Source organism: Macrosteles quadrilineatus, unplaced genomic scaffold (assembly GCF_028750875.1).
Source record: "Macrosteles quadrilineatus isolate MER2022 unplaced genomic scaffold, UCM_ALF_1.0 Scaffold_11__1_contigs__length_5352618, whole genome shotgun sequence".
Lineage (NCBI taxonomy): Eukaryota > Metazoa > Arthropoda > Insecta > Hemiptera > Cicadellidae > Macrosteles > Macrosteles quadrilineatus.
Window position 1 is genome coordinate 647927 of NW_026542604.1, and position 26982 is coordinate 674908.

Sequence of the window (26982 nt, forward strand, 5' to 3'; positions counted from 1 at the left end):
ACGTTACGCACTTTAAAGTTAAATTCTAATGCAGAGTGATTAGCATGGAGTTGTAATGTGTAGCTTTTGCAGTACCATTTGGCTGTTCAGATTTTTGACCTTCGGATCAAATCTGGACCCTGTTTTAAACCTTTATTTCTCAGGATGCTACTACCTTTTGAATTCCAGACGAATACTATAACCTCTTAGCTATTCAGCATAGCTTTATATCAGCTAAACCTCCAACTAATAAGAAAACTAGCGCAACACGTAGTCTTAAGAGGGTTTGATTTTAAAGGTCCACAATGGGATACACATTGCGGTACTCAAAGGAAAACAAAAGTTTGTGCGGAATTTTTATTTCATGCATTTCACTTTTACCCAGGTTCGACAACGGATAAAGCTTTGAAAGAGTGAAAATCTCCACAATTTTATAAATTACCACGTACCAGCAATTTAATGAGTACAAGATAAGTTACGATTGTTGTTGTTGCCTTTTTATAATCTCAACACGTATAAACGTTTATTTCAAGGTTAAATTCACTACAGTCTGGCGATAGCGCACGTAAAATATTAGACGGGCCTTGATAAGTGCAAAATGCACTCTTATCACGTTTCCTTATTGTTATTCCATGTAAACAAACCATTATTACGTGTACTGTATCTACTGTTATGTAATAATTAGACGAATAGCGGAATCCAAATATTTACCTAGATAAACCGTGATAGGTTACACAAAAACTAAGATACTGCATACTCGTTTCTATTAGAAATTAATAAATACTAGAGGTAGCCTTTTACCGTGCAAACTTCTCTATTTTCACCCAATGCTGTAAATAAAACATGTGATATTGGAGTTGGAGTTTCTTCCATTTGTTTTGATTTTCTATATTTCGTTGTTAATTCGTCACCAGCATTGCAACCCTTAAGACCTATGTTAATTTTTTAAAGTAACCGTTGCCATAATTCTACTACTTTTATTATTCAACAAACTTGTTTAGTTTACTTTCTTGCTGTTTTATAGCATTTAGTGATGATTCACCTTTCAGGATTAATAATAGCTTTGACTATTAATACAAGCCAATAGTCAATGATAATAGATAAGGCAGTCCTACACGGCAGACACCACTCATGTCAACAATGAAATCTGCAAAGTGGTTCTAACCGATTTCCTAATATGTTTATTGCATCTCAACCATTTCATTTGATACAGTACTTGCAAATATAATGCTCTTATAGTGTTGTAAAAGGATTAGTAGTTTATCGTACTGTGGGATTAACAACAACCCACTACCGCTTTTTGTTGAAGATTGTTGAATTGTTATGACGTTCTTTGCAATGAAGTCATATTTTGACTGTGGCGATGCCAATAGAATACTGTACGTCTCTATATTGGAAAACTTTATACTCAAAGCCATACGAAAAATTAGCCACACGGTGAATGTGAGTGCCAAAAAGTACAGTATACCCAAACGTTACATGTGCTTGTAACACTTTATTCAATTTATAAACAATTACAGAACACTTATCACAATGATAATCATTGTCAGTATGTTACATTAAGACCAACATAAAGAACGATCAAATTTATAAAAATAAAAATTGTAAACAAATGGACAAAATATAAAAAGATAACAAATAAAACAAAGAATGAGTCCAGCCCTTCTCAACAGCAAACTAAACGCATGCTTTTCCTCGTAAAACATTAAAATACGTTTATACTTAAATACGAGTACGGTATATTGTTTGTTTAGGCAATTGAAGAGGTTTCAAGTTACGAAACGTGAAACTAATCTAAGGAAATTAACTGATAGAAATTAGTTAATCGTGGATATAATATGCTAAGTATACACCTGTACTTTTACGCAACAGAAGCATGCGTTGCTCAAGCTACAATTGAGCGTGTAATTGAATGCACATAGTGTAGTGAGTGTCACGTTACCAGATGTCAAACAATGTGATGCACTCTGATTCTTGACCCATCCCGCCCCCGCGGCCAGATATATCCATCCCACTGTTGTCCCGACCCATTAATAACTTTGTTGGTTGTTTCGTCCCACGGTTGTATTTTGAGATTCTGAAATGTCATTTGATGGTTATAAGCGTTATACTGTATGAGCAAAATACCACTTTGCCCCCGCAAACAATGTATTCAAATATTTACCAAACAATAACGAAAGTAACTATTTTCGATAACAGCTGACATCAATGAAAGTAGTCGTTTCCCAAGCTCTAATTTAGGGCGAGGGAAAATCGATCAGCTGATTTTCCCTCGCTCTAAATTTACTTTCCCTCGCTCTCAATTAGTTATCCATTTACTCACTATAAAGTGCGCTAGTGTTTTGTTACGATATAATTTAATGATTTGAATCAGCTGTATGTATAGTCAAAAGTTCTTTTATTGTTTAATTTTACTGTTTAATCCAAATTTATTGAAAAAAATACGTAAGTTTCCTTTAGAGTATTTTCTTTTATTTTTTGTTCTAAAATTAATCCAAAATATACGTACGTATCCTTTTACAAGATTTTATTTAATTTGATGCCAATCAAATTAATTGAGAAATAAATTAGTTGTAATATTACTGAGGTCTGCTATTCTGTGTTTGTGTAATTTTGCGTCGTGATGAAAAAAATCGTTAATAACTCGTACCGAAAGTTATTATCCGGCACTTGCTCCATTATTCCCGTCCTCAGCTTCGCCTCGTACGTGAAAATAGCTCTCACATACTCGGCTTCGCCTCGCACGTGAAATTGGGGTTCCCTGTGTGACACACAAAAACTTGAGCGCGCGCCGGAATATGCCACTTTCGGTCCTAGTAATGAAATATACTATTCGCTAACGTAAATGTTGCACTAAAGTTAATGTTTTTATGATCACACAAGTATTTCTCTCAGTGGACACATTGGTGTTTCCAGTCTGCTTAAAGAATCTCAATCTTCTTTTAAGATTAGAGACATTGAAGAGTTTTCTTATATAAGAAACAAACCACATATATTTTTAAAAGAAGTTAAATTTATTTTCAGTTAGTTGTATGCTTTAGATTAGTAAACATATTCAAAAAAGACAAACTAAAGTTTCTCACGTGATAATAAGCTATCGCTCTCGAGACAAAATAAATAATTGTTTGAAGATTTTTAATTGTTGATATCGAGTTTGTAGATTTTTAACCTGGCTAACTCTGGCGGCTCACAGGCCCACATACACGATGAGTCATTATTTAAATTTGCTGATTAGAACACAGGAAGTGGTCGGTTTAAAACGCATTTCAGGAAACTGCACTTGGCAAGTCTGCCAACTTGACGAGTCTTTATCAGAGCTACCAACTGTGCAATCGCAATTCTACCAACGAAATACACAATGCAATTAATTGTTAGACACCTGCCTCGTTCGTTTGACTGTTTTAAAATTGTTTGCAAAAGTTAAAACGGGGGGGGGGGGGGTTACAAATATCGGAAGATAAGGTTTTTTGCTCTTTATCAAATAATAAATGCCCCTGTTGAACAAAATTACAATTTATTAAGTACATTTAGGTGCATTCCATTTTGACTGATTTCACAATAGCACTTAAAGTATACGTGTAGTACAACTCAATGTTTAAAACCTATCAAAGTACAGTAGAACACTGTTTCGCGGTTTGATCTCCAAGAGGTCAAAGAGAGGAAGCTGATAACCGATATCAAACGACCTTCCTCTACAAAAATCTTTGTCGATTGTAATTCGAGGAAATATACTGTGTGTATGGTAACATTTGGGTACGGTAAATTCATTGCTTACGATACTGCTACTACTGTAGTAGACTTCTCGTCCTAAGTCGCACCTGTTTTTATGTGGATTTCATGCTGACGATGTTTGAGTGCGCTGAGGGTGGTTAAATAATGTTAATGTTCATCTGTCTTTAAAATAAAGTCAACGTAACAATTCAGCAGCAATTCATGATTTACTGTTTTGCTATAGCACAAAAGGGACAACAATAGTTTAAATACAGTATAATATTCAGTCAAAATAGTTGGCTAAATTGGATAAATATTTATAAATAAATAGTAAACAACAAAGACATTCTACATATTCAAACCAGGCAGAATTGACCTCTTAAACTTATGTCAGTTTGTAATAGTGGGGTTCTTAAATCATTGAAAGTGAATTGTACTGAAATTAAATCATAAAAAATGTCTACCAACATACCTCTAAATAACATTTTTGTGTAAACTCTAACCAAGAATATTATACGTTAGCTGAATGTCTTCAGAATATACCAACTATGATAATTTAAGGAGAGAAATATACAATTTTAACTATCTACTTTAACTTATGACTTTCATAAAGTTATTTAATAGTTATTTTTAGTGAATTTGACTTGGCTAATGCATTTGTAATGTTGATCTAGCTAAATAAATGAGTTATTTAGTCATAGTGGTGTTTTTTCATCAGCTCGACACTTTTATAACCTTATATCAACGAGTAAGTTTAATTTTTCGTAGATTTTTAAGAGTATTTGTTAAGCTAATTACCAATTAAATACTACAATGCGCAAAAATCCTGAAACGCCAATATGGCAATAATACACATACACTGTATATTATTTTCGCGTTCAAATCGGAAAGTTATAGTTAGATCCGAGCGAGTTCGATTTTGGGCCACATACTTTTTATCATTGGGCATTTGATAAAATCATAAATGAGAAAAGTGCGATATTAGGTGGTAAATTTGTTAACGCCCTCTCACAGAAAACACAAACAATACTAGTAACGTAGGGAAACACAAATCAATCCAAATAAAACAGGGATTTACCGGGTCTGATGATATCTTGATGCAATAAATGCACAATACAGTTACACCTTGGAAAGTGGACGATAAGGAAAAAGAGTTCATGGTTAATTCCACTTAGCCAGGCTAATATTTAAATATTTACAGAAATGCTTGGTAGCACATAACAAGGCGGTGATTGTACCAAGGCGACGTGGACGAGTTCGGCAAACTCAGCAACTCGACGAAAACAGCTGAACCAAGCAAACAATCTGCTTTGTTGGTCGCGAGGTGTAAGCTATTCTTTGTTGTATCAAACTGTTATTGACATTTCTAAACAACTTAGCTGTAACAACATAGTTCTCTACACCGACAAAAACCAAGTCAATATTGACTTCACTGCAATGATTGACTTTGAATACTATTTGTAGATTTCGCATTCTATTTTAGAATAAAAGTGTAGTGTAAATTCTTATGTATCACATGAAGATTGTTTAAATAGTATTTTGCTGTTTACTAGTTGTCTTCCGTTATATAACTATTTTCCAGCTATCGTTACCAAAGAAAACTATCAATTTGTAAACGATTGCTTAGTTCTTTCAGTTCTCTAGTATTACAACCAGAGTGTAGCACCTACGTTGTACAATTTGCCCTAAACTAGAAGGGTTGAGTTTACTCAAAATCAGCGAACCGGGACTTCAACACTGTGACTAGACTGCTGCATACATAGCAAGGGGAACTTTGACGAATACTATTCGACAAATTAGTCAATTACCGTATTTATTTCAAGAACTTTAGTAGATAGTAACAAGTTGTAGATAGAGCGTATGCCTTTTTGTTACTTCTGCATTTCTAGACACTTTATTCTGTTCTCCAAGCATTATTTTTTACACAAATGTTGCCAGTAACCTCCTCTATGTCAAGGCGACAAGGTAGTATCAGTATCCAGCGCATGCGCCGACACTGCGTTGCTGTAGGTACACTGTCACCGTATTAGCAAGTCATCAACATACAAAGCCCGTCTCAGTCCCTCGTACCGCACACGCTTTGTCGAATTGATGTTCATACCTCCCAAAGACTTAATGATGTCCGATGTTGGCATTAGATTAAGGTTATGTAAATATGCCTTACTAAAATGGAGGTCAAAACTATAAAGGAAGCGATGATTATTGACAATGGATATTCTTTAGGCAGGAGATAGTTGCCATTTCCGATGAGTATTGTTGACCTAGGTGAAAGTGGTAGTACTTGTGGACGACGAGATTTGTGACCGTGATACAAATGTGTGTGTGAAGTACATGTACTTTATTACTTTAAGAAAAAGTGAAGACAAGCTGACCATATTCTTATTAATTAATTTGAACAAACCACCCTTGTCAAAAGTAGTCCGCTTCCATTTGTACCATACATGTATACATTCATATAGCCTTGGATGGCTAAAACAGAACAATGTTTTGTCATGTAAGTGAAGGTTATCTGACACTTCGACCTTGCTTAGTTTGATTGTATTGAAGTTTCTGCTTACACCCTAAAGTCCACTCGCTTAAAGTATAACCTCAGTTTGAGTATGCTTGGGCTTGGATAGTTTCCAGCAAAGTTTATTACGAAATGTATTCTTGGCTTTAGTATTTGTCACATACAGTAACGTAGGTGCATTCACGATTCACCAATCGTGCCAATTATCAGTACAGTTTGCAGAACATATGATCAAAGAACCATCCAACCCACATAATCTACTGAATGACACATGATACTGTACAAGGGTGCTTAATACGAACAAACAGGATTGACCGACCCTCCCTCCACAGCCCTTGTAACACTACCCTAGTCACCGGCCAAACCCTTGCATAACTGCAACCATAGATTAAACATCCTCCCTAGTTATGCTTTCTGTATGGAACTGTCGAAGAAAATTAAATACTAATGCTGTTCGATTTATTTGGTTGGGGTTTGTTGTTAACCGTTTGTTTCTTGGTATTTAACTTGTATAAATATTGTAAAAATTGTTTCAGCAAAAAAGGGTTTATTGTAGACAATAGCTTAACGGCAAGAGAGTAGAGCAAAGCTGTTGTATCGAAAAGTAAAATTCATAAACCTACCTCCAAATAAAATAATTAAAATTTAGATTTCATCAAAGCACTCTAAACGCTACCAAGTCCAAATCTACGAACATACTTGTAATATATAAAGTTGATGGTGCAACTTACTGTTGTAGAGTATGGTCGACAGTTGACGGACAAACAATTACGGTAACTTCATAGCTAATATAGATTTGAGCAGACACATTAAAGATGTGACTAGTTTTAGAACACAATTGAATTGTACCTTTGACCATGTGTACTGCTGTCTTTATAACGCTGGAAAATATAACAATACTTGTTGTAAGAACGAGCTAATCTTGAGCTTGCAGTATTCGAAAATAAGATAACACAGAAAATTGAGGGTGGAAAAAATAAATATATAAGTCCAGATTAGGTAAAATACGGTTACTTTGATTTTCGGGAACCAAACAACTGTGTACGAACTACCGATTGTGAGACATAAAAACTGATGACATAAGTGTATCCTGCGTGCAAATAAAAACAGAATGTATTCCCAGTCTTGGCCCATGCGTATATAATATATAATAAACGTAGACCTAATTTGATTGAACACTGGCATACAGGGAAAATAGCGAATGAAACAACTGAAAACGTCTCACCAGTCACCATAATGTAGTTCCATAATATAGGCTACATATTTTTAACATATATACATTCAAATCCCCTCGTATTATTTATTTACGAGGGCTTATAGATAATGTACGTTAAAGATAGATTACCATTTCGACCTTGAAACATCACTTGATTGATTTCCTCTCTATTAGACAGTGACGCTAAAGGAACAGACGTGTGAACTGGAGCAAGAACAGCTGATACAACAATGAACAGCTGATAACGCAAACACATGCGACGTGTTACTTTACAGCTTGGTGTAGGCCACGTGTGTGGTGACGATTCTGTTACGATAGCAAAGACGACCAATGTAAATAGTATCGCTTACTTTTGAATAGGCATTCCATCTATAGACCAGATGTTGCCATTTTTTTATTAAAAAGAACGTAGCCTCTTACAGAATGCGCTCCTCCAACTTAACTCAATGACACATGGGGATGTCCACTCAATTTACTTCCCTAGTTTTTGTTACCGTACTAGGATAGTTGATGTGGCATCAAATATGCTATAGCTTACAATGCAGTCCTATCAGTTTGACTTGGTTGGAAAGGATGTGTATGACCCTTCACACATACAATCTACAAATCCATATTCAAACTTATATGAATAGATTCTTAGGTTAACATTAAAATTTACTTATTTTTTTTAATAAGTTGGGGGTTGACGTATGAGTTGTATAAGTGTGTGGGTTATAGTAGCTGTGCATAAACCTAGTTGTCCATCATTGGAGTTTTAATAATTATCCTGCCTGGCTGATGATTCCATAGATTCTTAGTAACAAAGCTAGCATCCCATTAATTCAAAACTAATCCTTCACTTAAGGCCAGGTTCTTTGGTTGATGGTGTTTTCTTAATAATTGTTGGGGTTCAGTATAAATCTGAAATTGACATCGGTGGTTCAATTCAATTACGTCCATTTTGATTTTAAAACTGGTGACAACTTTAACAAGAGGATAGAGTGTTTTTATAAATTGTCAAAGATAATAGGTACTTAATCAATTATATTACTTTGTAAATTTGTCTAGAAATTTTGTAGTGGCTTTGAAAGTAGTCTAGGTGGCTACTGTTACGAATATTGTGAAAATATTAGATTTTATTTGTATAATTTTTGTATAGTATTTGTTATGAATGGAATAATGGTTCACAACTAACTTGAATTAATTTATCAAAGTTATCAAGTGTCGGATTATCCAGTGTGCCGCGCTGTCAATTTTCTACTGCATAGTAGTACTAATACTGTACATCCATCTTTCGCTCTTTAACGATAAAACACTGCTGCAACTGACACTCACACATAAATAGTCAGTCAGCAGTCAGTCGTTATGAATGGCCTTGAGATAAATTTAACTGCAAGTTTCCAAGTTGAATTTCAACTAACTACGTTTGAGACTTGTTAGTCACAAGGCTAAGATAATAAGCACATCTTATTCTGGTCAGCATGGACAGAGTTTAGACCAATAGCGTCATAAAGGAAGTGTTGAAATTACAAAGCCAAAAGGAAGTTGTCGGACAGCTGTTATGCTTCGTAACGCCGGATGGGAGTTGTCGTTGAAATTTGCAGACCAGAAACACTCGGACTTATCAGCTGATCTAGCTGTCCCTGACAAAGCTCTGCATCAGCTTCGCGAAACGTCGCTTCAGCGTCGACTTTCCTGCTTTCTGGCATTACGTTCCACGTGTATGTCCAGTGTTTCTTTCCCGACTGTCCTTTTATACTCTATTTTATTTTTGTGTCAGTTCGAAATAAGTTTTTGAACATTCATAATTTTGATTCTCAAGGGTATTTCCATATTGTAATGTAATGGATACGTTGCGTCATCGAATATTCCAGACAAAATAACTCGCAGATATTAATCAGTAAGAAAGCTTTCACCATATAATAACCATAACAATATAATAATGTCCTACAGTCATCACCACCTTCAATTACACGCTCTGTCGATGTCTAATCAAGTACATATCAAGCAACACACAAAATAGCCTTGGGAAGGGAGGGTGTTTAATTACTAGTTTCAGCACTAAGTACATTTCCACATATCGTAGGAAGTTTTAGTAATTATTTGTTGTTGTTTTTCAGAAATTGCCCGCATTCTACGCCGAAGCCGTAAAAAATCCCACCACAATGGTAAGTTATCGTATATTTTCAAACAAATTTTATAGAACAAAAATATCACTAACGACTAATTAATTATATCCCTGTCAAATAAGTTTTTAATCTACGATAATATTTCTCGCGAAAAAAAAACTTTAATCAGAAATATTTAAGTGCCTGTTACCAGCTTAAAAAAACTATTTACAGTATCAGTCTAAAACAATTTAATTTTGGTGAACAGTATTATTTTAAATTTCAACGCCAATAAAAAGATTAAACAATTGTGTGTTCGAAGTTATTAGTTGATGGTTTGTCAATTGCATGCAATTTAAATCCCGCCTAATATAACCTCATTTAACCTTGGGTGAAGTTGTTTACTAAATCAATCTGACATTTACTCTCCCGCTTTGATCCCGGAATTAATAAAACCACCATCCTTCGATTTGGATGTGGGCTCATTAAGGCCATTAGCGTATTTCCTTTCATACTAATTGAAATATTTATTTGTTGTTATATTGTTACTTGGTTATTAGATGCACACATTTTTTTGCTGCAGTAATTTAGACTTATTGATTAATACGTCGTCGTTGTTGTAGTTGTTGACTATTTATAGTAACACGTATTTCCTTTTTTATTATTTATTAGTATTATTATTTTTTTGTAATGAATCAATGTAATGGGTTTCCCGTTGCAATAAATAAATACATTGTTAACGTGACATAATGTTTTCTAATACCGATATATCAACAGAACATTAGAACCCCATGAGATAAATCATTAGATGTGGTTGCACGGAGAGATATTTGAAAATTCAACGGTAATTAATTTGCTTGGAAAATAACAGAAATTAGCTCGTTCAAATAACTTTTTGCAGTTACACGAAAGTTATTTTTTAATTGCTCCTAACTTAATAGCTTGGAGTTCAATAATAATGAAATTAGAAGGGTTTATTTGTTTTTCTTTTACACTTATATTAGCTAACCGAGAATGTGTTTTGTATTTATTTTTACTAGGTTGTATGACGGGGTATGTTGTATGTTGTTGCTATGTAAAACAGTCAATGTGCTGAGTAACACTAGATCGATAAGGTCAATTTTATTCATTTATAGCACACGAGACTCCACCCCGTCTTCATTAATTATTTCATCGACAAAGGGGTGATTATGATTGCCCTCTTAATCTTGTACCATACTTCTGTAAAATTCATTCGATATCCTATCCAAATAGACGAGCTACACTCAATCGTTAATAGAAAAAGAACAGAGGAATTAGCCCTCCGCAAAGTGCAATGCTGTACATCTGCTTTCCCTCTCAGTATGATAGAATAATAGTTAATAATAGTTTAGTGTGAAGTAAAAGATGATTCTGTATAGTTCTCAATAAGTCATCCTTTCAGTTCGGCTTGGTTAAGGTGGGCGTATTTGAAAGACTTGATGGCTCAATAAAATTCAACTACGGTCATTTTACTCAAAACAGCTGTAACATAGGAATGAGTTGTCCTAATGGTACAGTTTTGTAACATAGTATCTACGTTATGAGCATGTTAAATAGTTCTTATGTAAATGTAGTGAAGACTTATAAATATTCTGTCCATGCACAGCAAGCTGGAGTTTGTTTGTTTTTAGACGACGACATTTGATGGCACTGGAATCGTTGAGTTTTCATTGTACCTACAGTTTCTGACTTGTATAACTATTTCAACAGTTTAGGTTTATGGTTTAAGTCAAACTGAACTACTAAAGCATTGTTACTTAGTATTTTAACTTGTTTCATAAAAATCATGCAATAGTACCGGTACTAAACTAGCAAATATAAAAACGTACTCATAAAACTGCAAACTCACAAAAAAAGTCGTAAAATGTCCATGTAACTTTAGAAAATACTCTCATCTCACTCATGACTACCTAATCTATATCGGAACGTTAAAACACGAATAAGCAAAGCCACACCCAACAAGCGCAAGCAGATGGCTAATGTGTTTGATGTTTTATAATAAAGATCTGTTTTTCCGTCTAGTATTGATCTCAATGTATTTATGTATGTATTACATCAATGATACGTTTGGTTTGTGGCAAAAATCAAGCTCATAACTTAAGCATAACTTCACGGCATTAAACCTTAGGCAGTTGCAGAGCTTGCAAAGGATAAACCTACGAAAAGTGCAAGTAAAACCCTTAAAATTCATAGATATTGAAAGGACTTCAGAAAGGTTTTCAACCTAGTTCATGCATGAATATTATGATTTACGATAGCAAGAGTTCGATATCCCTACCGGTGTAGAAAATTAGCATACAATATTTAGCTGGGTGGCTGAGTAGAACAGCAATTGCCTGATTCGATTGCCTGGTTATCAGAATATTTTCGGTCCGATTCTAAGAAGTCAGCTTTTGATTGATGGTTCGAAACTAAACCCAGTTGTCCCCTGTTGTCCCTTATCATTGGAGTATTAATAATTATCCTGTCTGGCTGATGAATCTATACATTCTTAGTAGTAAAGCTATCATCTCATTAATTCAAAACTAATCCATTTATATTTATTCGCCTTAAAATTCGCATTCTCGTTTGTCTGCTTCGCATAAATCTAATCTAATTATTCATAAGTTCTCTCTCTTGGTCTTGCGACCTCTTTGGTCTTGATTAGTCGAAGATTTCTTGTGTGTACATTAATAACCGGGGCAGAAGTTTGTCAGCTAGTCAGACACAAACTAAGATAATTTCGGCTATAGTAGTAAATTTGACTGTTTGTGGACGCCTGGACGCCGCATATATTGATTTGGGTCTACAGTGACTAACTACTCTTGTGACGTCATCCTCGCGTGAACATGTGTATAAGCCAAGCCGCACTGACCATATGGCTACTGATTAATTATTTTAAATTGGTGTTTAGCACTGTATAAAATTGAGTAATGCATGGGACCAAATTATGTAAACATTGAAAGAATCCCATCAAACCGAGTTGTTGCTCGTATTTAAAAGTTTCAACCAGTTGGTTTGCGATTCTTTTCATTTCGTCCACTGTTGATTGGTTCACGATTAGAGTTCAGCTGCAAAATAAAAAATCCCTTTCAGATCCAATCTATATTTCACAATTTTACAGTATAACTACGTCCGTTGTATGAAGTTGGGTTTAATGTGTACTATTTATTCCTTGATATTTCGAGAAATTTAAAACACTTTTAACTATTATAAACGGCCAGTTTAACCATATTTTTTCAGTTATAACAATGCAAGTACGTATTTTAAGTTTAAATTAATTGCAGGGTAGTTGTAGCATGGAGCGAATTTATGTGGAGCTTTGATATTGACTAAATGCCACCTGTTTCTTTAACCAGAATTATTAAATTGAAAGCACCTATAAATGCCAGCTTCGTACCATATAGGCCTACTAGCTGTACCCGCGGGCTTTGCCCCGTTTAACTTCATAAGTATTCGCATGGCTCAATCACGTCCCGGTTGAAGTTCGTTCGCTGCGCTCACTTGTTTTCAGGTTAGCTCGTTCGCTACGCTAACTCGCCTCCAGGTTGATGTTCGTTCGCTACGCTCACTCACCTTTTGGTTGCAAATTAGCTGTTGTCATAAATTTAAAAAGTCATCCCTTTTATTGTTTATAATACTTTAATAAAGGTTTTTATGTTTTAATATTTAACGTTGGAGAATTTAAACGTTGTTAAGTGCACAGGTGTGCTGCGATTGGGGTTTAATACATTTGGACTTATTCAAAAGTAAAATAGTTTTCTGTGATGCACTCTGTAGAAACACTGTGGCACTATTTCAAATAATGACTAATGCTAATACAGAATGTTGTAATTAATTATTCAAACCTACAAAACAGTTGGTGAAAGTAAACATCTGCTTTTAAATAATATTTATTTGTAAACATTGTAGATCAAAAAGTCTGACATTGGCCCACTTAAAACCCTCTGGGGCAGAGCCCTTTTGACAGATCTGCACCAAACTTCACTCGAACCATCCTTGAAAGATGCTTAATAATGCCTGAAAGTTTCATTACAATCTGTCGAGCGGTTTCGGAGTCCATAACGTATATACATATATACATACACACATACATAGTTCCTCTTTTATAGATATAGATAGATACTTAAATGTGGACATAAAGACGAATTAATTTTAGATGAGTGTAGTGTAGTTGTTTGCAATACCTAATCCAACAGTAGCCTACTTCAATAACGCAGTATAACTTCCCTTCACTATCTTGACAGTTTTCACCGAGGAATATATCATCGAAGTGATGAACATTTAATCTTTTAGCACATGTTGGTGTCACAAAATTCTCCCCCGTGTATCGCTTATCAGGGTTCATTAGATGTATCGTTATCAGTTGTCAGTTGTTAGATAACACCTCAACATGTGGTGAACATGATCACGCAAAGCCTGTGTAGGGCACTCGTTGTAATACGTGGAGCTTACATCTCCCAGCTACCGTGTTGTTTTATGTTCAGTTACATTTTCACATGACGCTTTATGAATGCGGATTGCTGATATACAAAGACTGATTTCTGAGCTACGGAGCTTTTACTTTTTAGCACACAAGGGTGCTGTTTAGGCTACTGCATCTTTATATTTTAAGAATTTTCGAACTTAGGCACACACCGCAGATATGCTATGCAGTTGGATTGTTATCCGACACTCCTCTTGGGAACTAGGTATCAATTGAATTCTACACTTTTTCCGTTTTGTATGACACGGAACGGAAGCGAGTACATTGACACAACCCGTCTGTACAGTATAGGGAGATTTTGTAATTCCGTAGTGCTTCAGTACTTTCTGATTGTTTTAGTGCGTATCATACAAAACAGTCTGCCAACCTCTCACATAGGCTGCACTACTCTGCCATCCTTCTGAGGAGAGATTTTGTCATTCGGTAGTGTTCTTGGTAGTACTTTCTGATTGTTTTAGTGTGTATCATACAAAACAGTCTGCCAACCTCTCACATAGGCTGCACTACTCTGCCATCCTTCTGAGGAGAGATTTTGTCATTCGGTAGTGTTCTTGGTAGTACTTTCTGATTGTTTTAGTGTGTATCATACAAAACAGTCTGCCAACCTCTCACATAGGCTGCACTACTCTGCCATCCTTCTGAGGAGAGATTTTGTCATTCGGTAGTGTTCTTGGTAGTACTTTCTGATTGTTTTAGTGTGTATCATACAAAACAGTCTGCCAACCTCTCACATAGGACGCTCTACTCAGCCATCATTCACGTCTTGATGAATTAATAATGTACGGTAGCAGATTTTGGAACATTAGACTTACAATCATACACATATCTGAACATACACTTCAATCTGTGTATTATGCTAAAGTAATTGTTTAGGGTGTTACCTGGCTCAGTTATGATCCTAGGTTGGTGAAGCAAGGCAACATGAACCATTTAGCTTAAATTCGGTGTTTCAGAATGGTTGATTGTTTATTATGGTTGATTGTTGCATAGGTAGTAGTATTAGTTGTTGCCATTCCTTACATGAAATCAAAATTTTTTATATCACATAACTTTGCGAAGCTTTATTCATGCTTTTTAATTACACCAATAATAAATACCCTTACTTTCAGATAAAACCTGCACAAAATATACTAATAACAAATATAAAGGACACGTATAAATAGGCCTACCTGGATGCATAGATGAGTTGAATAAAAAATACTCGTTTTGGAATTTGTTAAAAAAAAAACATATGTTACCTATTAAAAATTGGAGTTGACAATAGATAGTGTCAAAACCAGGATTTAGAGCTCACTCACAAACAACGTAAAAATGGCAATAAAAGGAAAAAAACTCAAATAAAATGCCTGGACCTGCAATTATTTTTTTATGAAAGAGAGGCAATGAGTTGAGTATAAAATATAAATTAATAATGATTAATTTGATAGTAATGTAGGTATAAGCATGCACGATATATTTCCGTTGAAATTGACGTATATTCTATTTATTTGCAGAGAGATATGATATAATACAGTACTGTATTTCTATTTTTCAGGCTACCAACGGACAAGCCAATATGACGGAAATGGAAACATTTTTGCCCAAAGATGGATCTAACATCAAAGACAAGTGAGTATTTTTTTTATGTAAAATTATGGACCTAGACCAGGAGACAAGACAGCTCCGATTAAAAATCTGTATTCAAAATAAAATAGTTTAATGAAAAAGTTATCATATTCGAGAGAAATCTGTTATTTTTATCAGTTGAGTGGGTGAGTTTGGCTAAATTAAACTACGTTTCACACCTCATCTCATTAGTCTGGTTTGTTTTTTCGGGAAAGGCAAAGGGATTGAAATAAGGTTTTCACTGGATGGTCAAAATAATGTCAAGTGGTCAAAAGTTTTTTCCAGGACGCTATAGGCACGAGCCTGGAATTGTTTTACACATTACTTCAGGCTAGACCTAGGGGTTGCGGTATTATCCAATAATAAGATAAAATCCATTGATGATTTGGCGGGATTTTAACCCAGGACCTCAGGGACCGAAGACCCGCGCTCTAACTACTAGACCAGCTCGCTCCCCAGTCAAAACCTTAAGAGAAAACTATTTTTTAATTTTATTTAGCTGTTCTAGATGCCTTTATTAATTAATTGGTTCATAAACAAATTTTGTCAAAATAACTTGTCTATCATCTCTTTTCTCTCGGTTTCTTATGACTCAGTTTCTTATGATACCAAAGGATGTGTGTGACTGTGTTTTAGTCATGAAATGATACCAAATTACTCATGATTATTGCTTATTGCAGACAACTCTTCCGATATACTTCTAATTTTTTATATAAAAGGCCTATGGATTTTGATATTACAATATTCATCCACTGTAATGACTGTCAAATTATTAATAACTTTTACAATTCTTTTGATACTGCAGTTGTTTAATACAACCCAAGAAAAGAACTTCAAGGTAGACATTGGATTTAAGCATTTGTTTCATTGGACTAGCAGTTTATTATAGTAAACTAGTTATTCTGTATAGTATTTCACCAAATTCAACATGTAAAATTTAAATAGAAACTTCATTTGTATATCTAGCAGAATAACTTAGTTTTAAAAGTTTCCAATGCTGGCAAGGAAGTGGTTATTTAATTGGCTGTACGATTTATTATAGATAATTTAATAGCTGGGTGTTTTGTAGATACAAGATCTCAGTTTCTCCAGCCAAGACGAGAGATTTGGAAGCAGAGCGTCTCAACAGTATAGATGGGAAGTACTACGATCCGTTCAAAGAGAGGAAGGTGGAGCATCCTACATCGTAAGTATTTCACAAAAGTGCTAATACAAAATTCTCAGTTATTCAACACAATATGCATTACCTTTTTGTTAGGATCTTCATATCCCTGACCAAAAGCAGCGTTTTGCAATCTTGGCTCAAAACTGATATTTTCGGCTTCAGTGACAAAAACACAGCTGTTAATTAATTTTGTCAGGTGTATTCCTGTTATTTTCAAATCATAACCATTTAGATAGAAAAGAGAGATTGTAATGGAAATCAAAAGCGATTTCAAAGATGTGATGCTTTACTATAGATTTGTTTTGTAATCAAATAAAGCTTAGCTAGCTTACCTGTAAAAATTAGAGTCCAGGAGCTAATGGATACACAATAGAAGGTCACATAACACACTTCAGAGAATAGATTGCTTTTGAGTGGCACAGTTGGGATTTTTTTGTATTTTTGCTTCGTGATGAAAAGTATCGTTCATAACTCCTACCAAAAGCTATTATCCGGCACTTGCTCCATTATTCCTGTCCTCAGCTTCACCTTGCACGTGAAATTGGGGTTCCATGTGTGTGGCTTCGCCTCACACAAAAACTTGGGCGCGCACCGGAAAATGCCACTTTCGGTCCTAGTAATTAAATTATATATTACTCTGGAGGTATATTTTTGCGATAACACTTTAACAGATTTGCATAAAAACATTTAAATGTGAAAAATATAAGCAAATTTTCCTTGAGTTGATAATACTCAGAAATTCAGTAAAGGTAAATATATTATGTAATGTATCTTCACACAGTTTGTAATGTTTTAAAACCGACATTAAGACAGCAGCAAACTTGTTAGTAGCTTAAGATAAATGATTCAAGGATGTTTAGAGTGGTCATGCTTTGTGTATTTTGGTATTTGACAACATTTGACAATGTTCTTTGTTGCTTGCTGTTCAAAGAAGAACAGGCTTTATTCTTATTCAGTAAAATACTGGATGGATAGGGGGTCCAAGCACAGAAAACATACTACTATAACCCAGAATGCCAACCGCATGGTAAAAAGCGTTAAGTACTTTGAGAGAGCTTCGCCTGTCAATTCGTAGGCAGCGCCACCAGCGTTGCTATGCACTTAGCATAGGCGCTGGTGGCGCTGCCTACGAATTGACAGGCAAAGCTCTCTCAAAGTACTTAACGCTTTTTACCATGCGGTTGGCATTCTGGGTTATAGTAGTATGTTTTATGTGGTCCAAGTTAGGTAACATAGATAAATGAAAGTGCTGCTTAAAATTTTCAGTTTCAGTTGATGTCCTTATTTGTATGTATTATGGGCACATTCATAGCTATTTATCTCATGGTACCTCACTGTGGGCCAAAAGTTTTTTATGATAACAGGTTGCTTTTTACTTTACAAAAGAAGGTGGTGATGTTAATTTGTAGTGTGAATAGAAGAACACATCGTAAGCCCCCTTTTTTTGTGGGTCTTATCATTCTCACATTTCCATCTTTGTATGTTTTGGCAAGTTTTTTGTATGTAAAAGAAAACATTTCTCACTTAACACTCACCCTTTCCACAATGTTACATACACACTGACAGTGAAGATTAAGAAAAAGAAAACAGCATGCTACTAGATGTAAATATTCAGCTAGCCTATATTAAATAGTTTTTTGAATAAAAAAAAGTCAGAATTGATGTCTGTACTAATGTGTGTTTACTGTACAGTTTTGTTCAAATCTTTATTTGTTTACAGAGACTGTGACACTTTGACTCATCTACTGAAGGCATCTCTAGGTACGGGGATCCTGGCTATGCCCATCGCTTTCAAAAACGCTGGCCTCACCATGGGAATATTCTTCACCATCATAGTCGCCCTCGTCTGCACGCACTGTGCTTACATAGTTGTAAGTAAACAGTGGTAGACACAGTGAAATTCAAAATGAAAACAGATTTTCCTTATATATTTTGAAAAAAGATGTATTTAACAAAAAAAGTCAGAGGAAAGACAATACACATTCTTGATTGTCAAATTTTACTTATTTCTCTTGTATTTCCCTAATTTCTCAAAATAAATAGGTTTACGTACCTTAGGTTAGTCTCGGGCCTGAGACTACAATAGGATTGACTACGTAAGGCACGTAAACCTATTTATTTTGTCATAAATCAATCCTGGAGGCAATGCTGAATAATTTCTCAAATGTTATATTTTTATTTCTACCTCTCAAATAGCTTTGAACCCTTGATTGATTCAAGTTTTTTTCAAGTACCTCTATAGTTAGAAGATTAAGCTTAGAAATCTCTCAAATTTACATAGGCCCTGCATATCTATAAGTTGAAATACTTACTTATTTACTTTCCGTGTCCGGAAATCAGACTTCGCTTTTCCAAAAATTAGCTACCGATATGGCTTTGTCATTCGCTTGTAAAAGATCATCTAATGTGCAAGACTATTGGTCTAGGCGTGGACAGATCAGCAGATGTGGGGTGCACAGAAGGAGCCTCCCTGAAGATTGTGACCATTACCACAGAAAACGTGCTACTATACCCAGAATGCCAACCGCATGGTAAAAAGCATTAAGCGGTTTGAGAGAGCTTTGCCTGTCAATCCGTAGGCAGCGCCACCAGCGTTGCCATGCAATAGCATAGCAACGCTGGTGGCGCTGCCTACGGATTGACAGGCAAAGCTCTCTCAAACCGCTTAATGCTTTTTACTATGCGGTTGGCATTCTGGGTTATAGTAGTACGTTTTCTGTGCCATTACACGCTAAGAACGACATCACAATCGGGCGCACCCTGGGCAACGCTGACATCTCAGCGGCAAATCCTTCTACAACCGGAAGACTTCGGAAAAAATAAGTTGAAATCAATGCAAAAGAACCTCTATTAGCTAAAGTTTGTATTAAAAGTTAAATAAATAAAGATCAAAGTTATCGCAGTGGTGAAAAAGAAAACAAACTCTGATCTCAAAATTTATTGGTTGCATAATATTGAACCTTGATAATTTGCATCTTGGTAATTTAAAATAAGTGATAAATATTCTGGTTGTTGAACTAAAGTTATGAGCTACATGATGATTTTGCCACAGGTGAAGTGTGCTCATGTGCTGTACTACAAAACACGGACTCCCGCCATGAGTTTTGCTGATGTGGGAGAAGCTGCGTTCACTCATGGTCCACCATGGGGGAGAAAGTTTGCGAAGCTTGCAAGGTAATTATGAGTTAATAGATTTTTGCCTGTCTTTACAATGAGTTTTAGTGAATTTTACCCATAATGATCAGCTGATTATTTAAGCCCCAAAGGCTTAATTGTCTGGGCCGTCAAGTGTTTAGAGCTCGCCTACAAATCTGAAGGTCGCTGGTTCGAATCCAAGCGAGATCGTTTCAAGACCCAGATGCCATTGGTCACTGGCATTGGGCTATGAATTAATGACAAAAATGGGCTATCTAACAAAAAGGTCAACGTTGTAACAAAACCAGGGTTTGGGCCGTTCCCTTTTAAAACGTAAAAAATGTCACTTGAGTAAAAACACACACAAAATAACAAAATACCCCCGCCGCAGCAAACCTGCCGACTAAGCGAATTTCCATTTGTCTGAATTGATTTTCAGTTAAATATATTTTAATAACATTAGGTTTAACGAGTACCTAGGTTTGCTGCTACAAGGAAACTAATAAAGTGTGTTTTTGAGTAAAATATTGATAGCTTAGTACAAAATAAATAAATTTGCCAAGTTTGATCAAAATATATCCATAAACAAGCAAACTACAACATTTGACAATATTCTCCATAAGAATAACATGGGAATTTTAAATTTACAATTTTTTTAATTTTCTCCGTTACTAATAATTGAACAAAAATACTTTTATATACTAAATTATTTGTTTTTTTAAGCTCTTTAAAAAGGTCTAAAGAGAAATCGGGAAATTTTGTGTTTTGAGGGTCAAAAGTGAGAAAAACCAATTTTTACCCCATAAAACCCCCCAAAAAGCCCCGTTCCCATGGTCCGATCGTGCTGGTTCGCGAACTCATTCAAGTTTATCCCGCTTTACACCTTTAAACCAAATTTCATCAAAATCGGACAAAAATTACTCAAGTTATCGCGTTCACGGACGTATATATATATATACAGGGTTGGGCAAATGTGTGGATACCCCTAGTTAACTTTTTAACGCGTTGCAATAAGAAAACCTAACTCGACACATATTTACAACATAAGAAATTGCACTTTTTCATCAAAGTTACAACTTTGCCCCAGCCCCCAAAATGAGGTATTTTGGGGGCAGCCCCAAATTTTCAAACGTAAACACCTATCATGTGACCCCTCATTTTAAAGGGTTTATTAATAGAAATTGAATGGCGCAAACCAGAGGTCAATATCGCACGCCTAATCAAAATGGCAGCCATTTTAATTTAACATGAGCAATCATGATAAAGTCTGGACACCCCCAGTTAACTTTATAACGTGTGGCAGTGGGAAAACCAAACTTGGCACATGTTTACAACATAAAAAAATGCACTTTTTCATTTAAGTTAGAACTTGTACCCGGCCCCCAAAATGGGGTATTTTGGGGGCAGCCCCAAATTTTTAAAAGTAAACACTTATCATGTGACCCCTCATTTTAAATGGTTTCTCAAGACAAAATAAATGGCGCAAACTAGAGGTCAATATCGCACCCCTAATCAAAATGGCAGTCATTTTGGAATATCCACTATTAATTTTTTAACAGTTTATAGCAGGAAAACTGAACTCAGCATACCTTTATGAAAAAAGAGAATTCACCTTTTGGTCAGTATTAAAATATTTAATTTTTAATGTTAACGGGGGTGTCTAGACTTTATCATGATTGCTAATCTTAAATAATTAAAATGGCTGCCATTTTGATTAGGCGTGGGATATTGACCTCTGGTTTGCGCCATTCAATTTCCCTTAAAAAACCTTTTAAAATGATGGGTCACATGATAGGTGTTTACATTTGAAAATATGGGGCTGCCCCCAAAATACCCCATTTTGGGGGCTTGGGCAAAGTTGTAACTTTGATGAAAAAGTGAAATTTCTTATGTTGTAAATATGTGCCGAGTTTGGTTTTCCTATTGCAACGCGTTTAAAAGTTAACTAGGGGTATCCACACTTTTGCCCAACCCTGTATACAAGTCTATATATATATATATATATACATATATAAAAATTTGAACGAATGGTGTTTTTGGCCTCTGGGGACATCAAAATGAAAAAGTAAATCGGTCCAGGGTCTAGGTCTTACCGTGCCACCTACGGTAATAGCTACTTCCCTATAGGGAAATTCGCTAAAAATAATAAAAATGGCTGATTCATCAACAATCAGGAGTAATTCAAAACCTTCACTTACAACTATGCAAACATAGCTCAGCAAAAACAGCTAGGTAATATATAACTATAACTGTTCCCGACAACATATACGTATGTTTAACTTAAAAGTCTGTGTTATGTTCACCTGCCTTGTAAGTGCGATAGACCATCACGAATGTCAACGCCTGAGCAGTCTAAGGTTATGTCTCCTTGGTGAGGAGCAGGACTGTGAATCGAGGGTTCCCAATTTTATCTTGATTGGTCTTGTGTGCAATTTACATCTATATTTACACCTTTATTTAAATTCTTCACCCAGTCTAAGATTTTTAATAAAGATCACTATTTTTGTATTTGAACATAAATTGTGTACGGTACTAAATAAGTTTTCCCGCAGGGTATCCATCCTGGTGGGTCTGTTTCTATCCTATTTTGGGACCTGCAGTGTCTACACTGTCATCATAGGAAACAACTTCCAGCAGGTCGGTACTTGTACAATAAAAGATTAATTGTAGTCTGGGTCATTATTAATATAAAGTTTAATGATTGTTTATTGTCTTTTTTTCCATGTGATATTTCAGCTTTGTATGGTTAGGTGCAATATTGCATCAGCAATATAGAATAAAATATAGAGGTGGCACTTGCCGTCTGGAGTGAAGCAGGCTTCTCGTACCAAGATGGCGGCCGGCCCGGTCTGCATTTACATTTAAACCATTTTTTTTATTGTTACCATTGAAACCACCAATCAATATTTACTTTTAAAACTCTCACCTCAGCGCTTTGAAAGCCCGCGGGGCAGAGTCCTAGGTCAATATCGAAGGGGGGGGGGGGGTAGTTCTATATGTATCCTCGGAGTGGTATCTTCATCTAATTCATAAAGTAGCATAGAATAACACAGTGGTAATGACGCCGTGTTTTCTAAGTTCCGAGTCCGACTCTCTTACCAAGATGGCGGAAATCGGCTTCACGACTGGTATAGCTGTAGGTATAGGAGTGGCGACTATATTTATTATACGCTCTGCGAGCAGGTGTGTATTGTATCTCACACCAAATGACCCTTAATAGTTAACTCATTAAATGTATTTAAATGTATTTAATGAGTTAACTATTAAGGGTCATTTGGTGTGAGATACAATGTACCGTAAATTCCCTGTCGTTCAGATCTGACTGGTTCGACCGGCTCAGACAATACATATTCAACACTTTGTCAAATAAGTAACAAACAACCTGCTACACATGCTACTGTACAGTGTAGTTAACTCATGGGGGGCAAACTGTATTCGGTGGGATTTTTTGTGAAGCAAATGTGTGACTATGTGGAATCTCTTTATTATATGTCACATAATGGTGTAGTACCGGGTGTTTACCCTCAAATTGCGGGGTTTGGTTTTTATGACGTCGTAAATCCAAGATGGCCGCCATGTGTGACATCTATTCATTAAATTAATAATAACTCTTTTCAGTGTAAAATAATCGAATTTTAATTTACACCATTGAATTCAGCTCAAAAAATCAAACAATTTGGTGTTTTGAATCATTGCTCTATGACCATTGGTTACCGAGATATTGAAGGCGGAAAACACAGAACATTGTCCCCATGTTATCCTAATGGGGAAAAAATAAAATTGTATATCTAGCTTATTACTCAGCATATCTTAATAATAATTGGTATGTAGCTTCATTTAATAGAGATCTACTTGATTATGGCCTAAAATACCCCATTTTTACATTTCCGTGGCAGCAAACCTGCATACTAACTTCCAATGTTATTCTTATGGACAATTTTTTGCATGCTTGTTCATGAACATACTTTGAGAAATGATCATGTGTGGCTGATTTTAATTATTTATTGAAGCATTTGTAATTCGTTGAGTATAAAGGTCTGCTGCTACGGGTAGGTCTGCTATAAACAAATTATAGGTATTAGAAAATAAAATGAATTAGACTATAGTTGTGAGGCATATGTAATTTTGTAGGATTTTGAATTAAGCAATTGTATGATTGTTGGCGATTGATAGGTAATGACATGTAGAGCCGTGTACTACCGAGTATTTTGTCTGAAAGTGTGGCCAAGCTGGTGTTTTCGGCCGCCATCTTGGATCCGCCATATTGGATGTTAATAACTTTTTTATACAATGCTAGTGTTGTGACACATCATTATGAACTAAATTTTCACGCTGATTTCAATGCTGAAATATGTTTTTAAATATATTTTTTTCGTTTGGAAGATATATTCAAATAAAAACTATGATTGGTGGTAACCAATGGTCATAGAGCAATGATTCAAAACACCAAGTTGTTTGATTTTTTGAGCTGAATTCAATGGTGTAAATTAAAATTCGATTATTTTACACTGAAAAGAGTTATTATTAATTTAATGAATAGATGTCACACATGGCGGCCATCTTGGATTTACGACGTCATAAAAACCAAACCCCGCAATTTGAGGGTAAACACCCGGTACTACACCATTATGTGACATATAATAAAGAGATTCCACATAGTCACACATTTGCTTCACAAAAAATCCCACGGAAGCTGGATATGTGCAGTTTGCTCCTGGACTATCAATAATAATAAGTTATAATTAGTCCAGCCAGCTGTCTTTGGTCATTACACTTTTAATAAATGTGTAGCATCTTTAGCAGAGCTGCAAAACGCATCTCACTCCATTCTGCACATCATATTTGGGTAAAATACGCCCAGTATCATGGTAATAATAATTTCACACTTGATGTTTCTCCAGGTGATAGATTACCACCTAGGGTTCGAGAACAATCAGAGGATCTACATCATCGCTCTGCTTGTCCCTCTCATACTCATGTCCTGGGTACCCAACCTCAAGTCTCTGGCCCCTGTGTCTATGGTATGTGTAATCAGTATAAGGAAACTTTTGGGTTTCAAATAAAAATTAAACTTTTACTTGAATTTCAACTTTTAAGTTTAAGTTATAGCAATAAAAAACATTGCAATCAAATACTTTGAAGTGGTTCGCTGTAACCATTCCAAAACTAATAGTATAAAGCTGGGTTTCTCTAGGCGCGTAAGCGCAGAGTGGAGAGAGGAACGCGGAGAGCGGAAATGAGATTAACATGGTGTTCCGCTCTGCTTCTAGGAAAACAGTAACATTAAATTACCTAAGACAAGTGGAGTCCGCTCTCCGCGTTCCTCTCTCTACTTTCCACTTCCATGCCTTGGAAAATCGGCTTAATATATAGTCAGGATGAACAAGGTTAAGCGGTGATTCTTTCCTAATATGAAGAGCATGAACTTCTCTCAAAGTTTTGAGGATGTGTTGTGATCTAGGGAGGTGGTGACAACGTGGTCTTCATCAATGCTCCTTACATTGATTTGCTCACCAGTACAATACAGAGCTACTTGTCAATGTCCATATTAATCTATGTTTCTTATTAATGTTGGTTTTAAATTAGTTATGTTTGGATATAATATTTGACTAGCATTGCAAGCCAGCTGTAGTCTTTATGTATGCCTGCAGGTGGCCAACCTGTTCATGGGCCTGGGTCTAGGCATCACATTCTACTACCTGGTCCAGGATCTCCCTTCACCTCAGGAGATGCCTCAGGTTGCCCCAGTCATGGAATGGCCCATCTTCTTCAGCATCTGCATCTTCGCTATGGAAGCCATTGGAGTTGTAAGATAAAATTTTAACTATTATTATTAGTATTATCATTTGAGATGGGGACACATATTTCAGATGTGTTGTTGGGAGTGTTAGTGTTTTGTACTGTGTGATGAGAGAGATGGGTATGTGAGAGTGGTTTTGAGAGAAGCATATCCACAAAAAAATATAAGGGGATTGCATCGCTTTCCCAAGCATTTAAAAATTATATTGGATGGAGAGGACACAGCTAACTGACCTGAAGAAAGTTTGCAGACGAGTCACAGCACAAGTATATTATATACACTTGACATTTTGAATCTTTCAGACAACCACATTTCACATTTGTATAATTGCAAAACCATCTATTTCTGGCAATCAAGTCTATTGTGTGTATAAATTATTTCTGCTGTGACTCCTCTGCAAACTTTCTTCAGATGAGTTAGCTGTGTCATCTACATTCTATATAATTTTTTAATCCAAGCTAAATGCTTTTTCCTAAAAACATTTCCTAACCATTTGTGATATTTCATACAAAATGCCACAATTATAATTGTAGACATAAAAAAAGTCAAATGAATACATATATTCTGTAAAAATAATACGATTTATTTGCCATATACCTACTAGCTATGGGTTAAAATTAAATATTAGCCTTGGAAGTAGTTAGATGATCCAACTGGCCGGTTGTTTGTTGTATGCATGGAACATTTCTTTCACTTACCAGAATGTTCAGTTTGGACTTCTAGCTATTTGTATATACTTGAGGGCTTCTATATGTACCAAAACAGCTAAAAACATTATAAAACCCATGGCCCCCTCCCTTTTTTTAGGGTGATATCCTACACCTCAAAGATCCTATCAGTTACTTTGGAACCCCTTTAATAATTTTCATAAACCAGTACCCCTTATATTTAGTAGTTAGTACCACTTGTAAAAATTGAGGAGGTTGACCAAAATTATAAAAAAGTGCTACTAGTACCTACAAATATATATAGTTTACTGCAACCTATTTTAATTAGAGTGTTCATTTTATTAGCGAATTTCCCATATATGGAATAAGCTATTACCGTAGTACTCATGGTAAGACCTGGACGCGGGACCGATTTTTTTTTTTGGTTTTGAGGTCGCTAGAGGCCAAAAACACCATCCGTTCAAATTCATATATATATATATTTATATGTTTATATATTTATATATTTATATGTATACTAGCTGACCCGGCGAACTTCGTATCGCCTAAGTTATAGGTTTCCCCTAAGACAGACCGATGGAAAGAAAGTACAGTTACGTTTAATTTTCAAGATGATCTCGT

At 35.5% G+C, this 26982-nt stretch overlaps 1 protein-coding gene across 1 annotated transcript in view; it reads left to right on the forward strand.

Moving 5' to 3' along the window:
- LOC129004732 (proton-coupled amino acid transporter-like protein pathetic) overlaps positions 1-26982 on the forward strand; it is a 55418-nt gene that overhangs the window by 22394 nt on the left and 6042 nt on the right. Inside the window, exons 2-9 of the mRNA XM_054433321.1 lie at positions 9515-9562; positions 15523-15596; positions 16663-16779; positions 18479-18629; positions 19811-19932; positions 22446-22530; positions 24795-24914; positions 25545-25700. Coding sequence (XP_054289296.1) covers positions 9560-9562; positions 15523-15596; positions 16663-16779; positions 18479-18629; positions 19811-19932; positions 22446-22530; positions 24795-24914; positions 25545-25700 — 828 coding nt within the window. The 5' untranslated portion in view covers positions 9515-9559. The remainder of the gene's footprint in view (positions 1-9514; positions 9563-15522; positions 15597-16662; positions 16780-18478; positions 18630-19810; positions 19933-22445; positions 22531-24794; positions 24915-25544; positions 25701-26982) is intronic.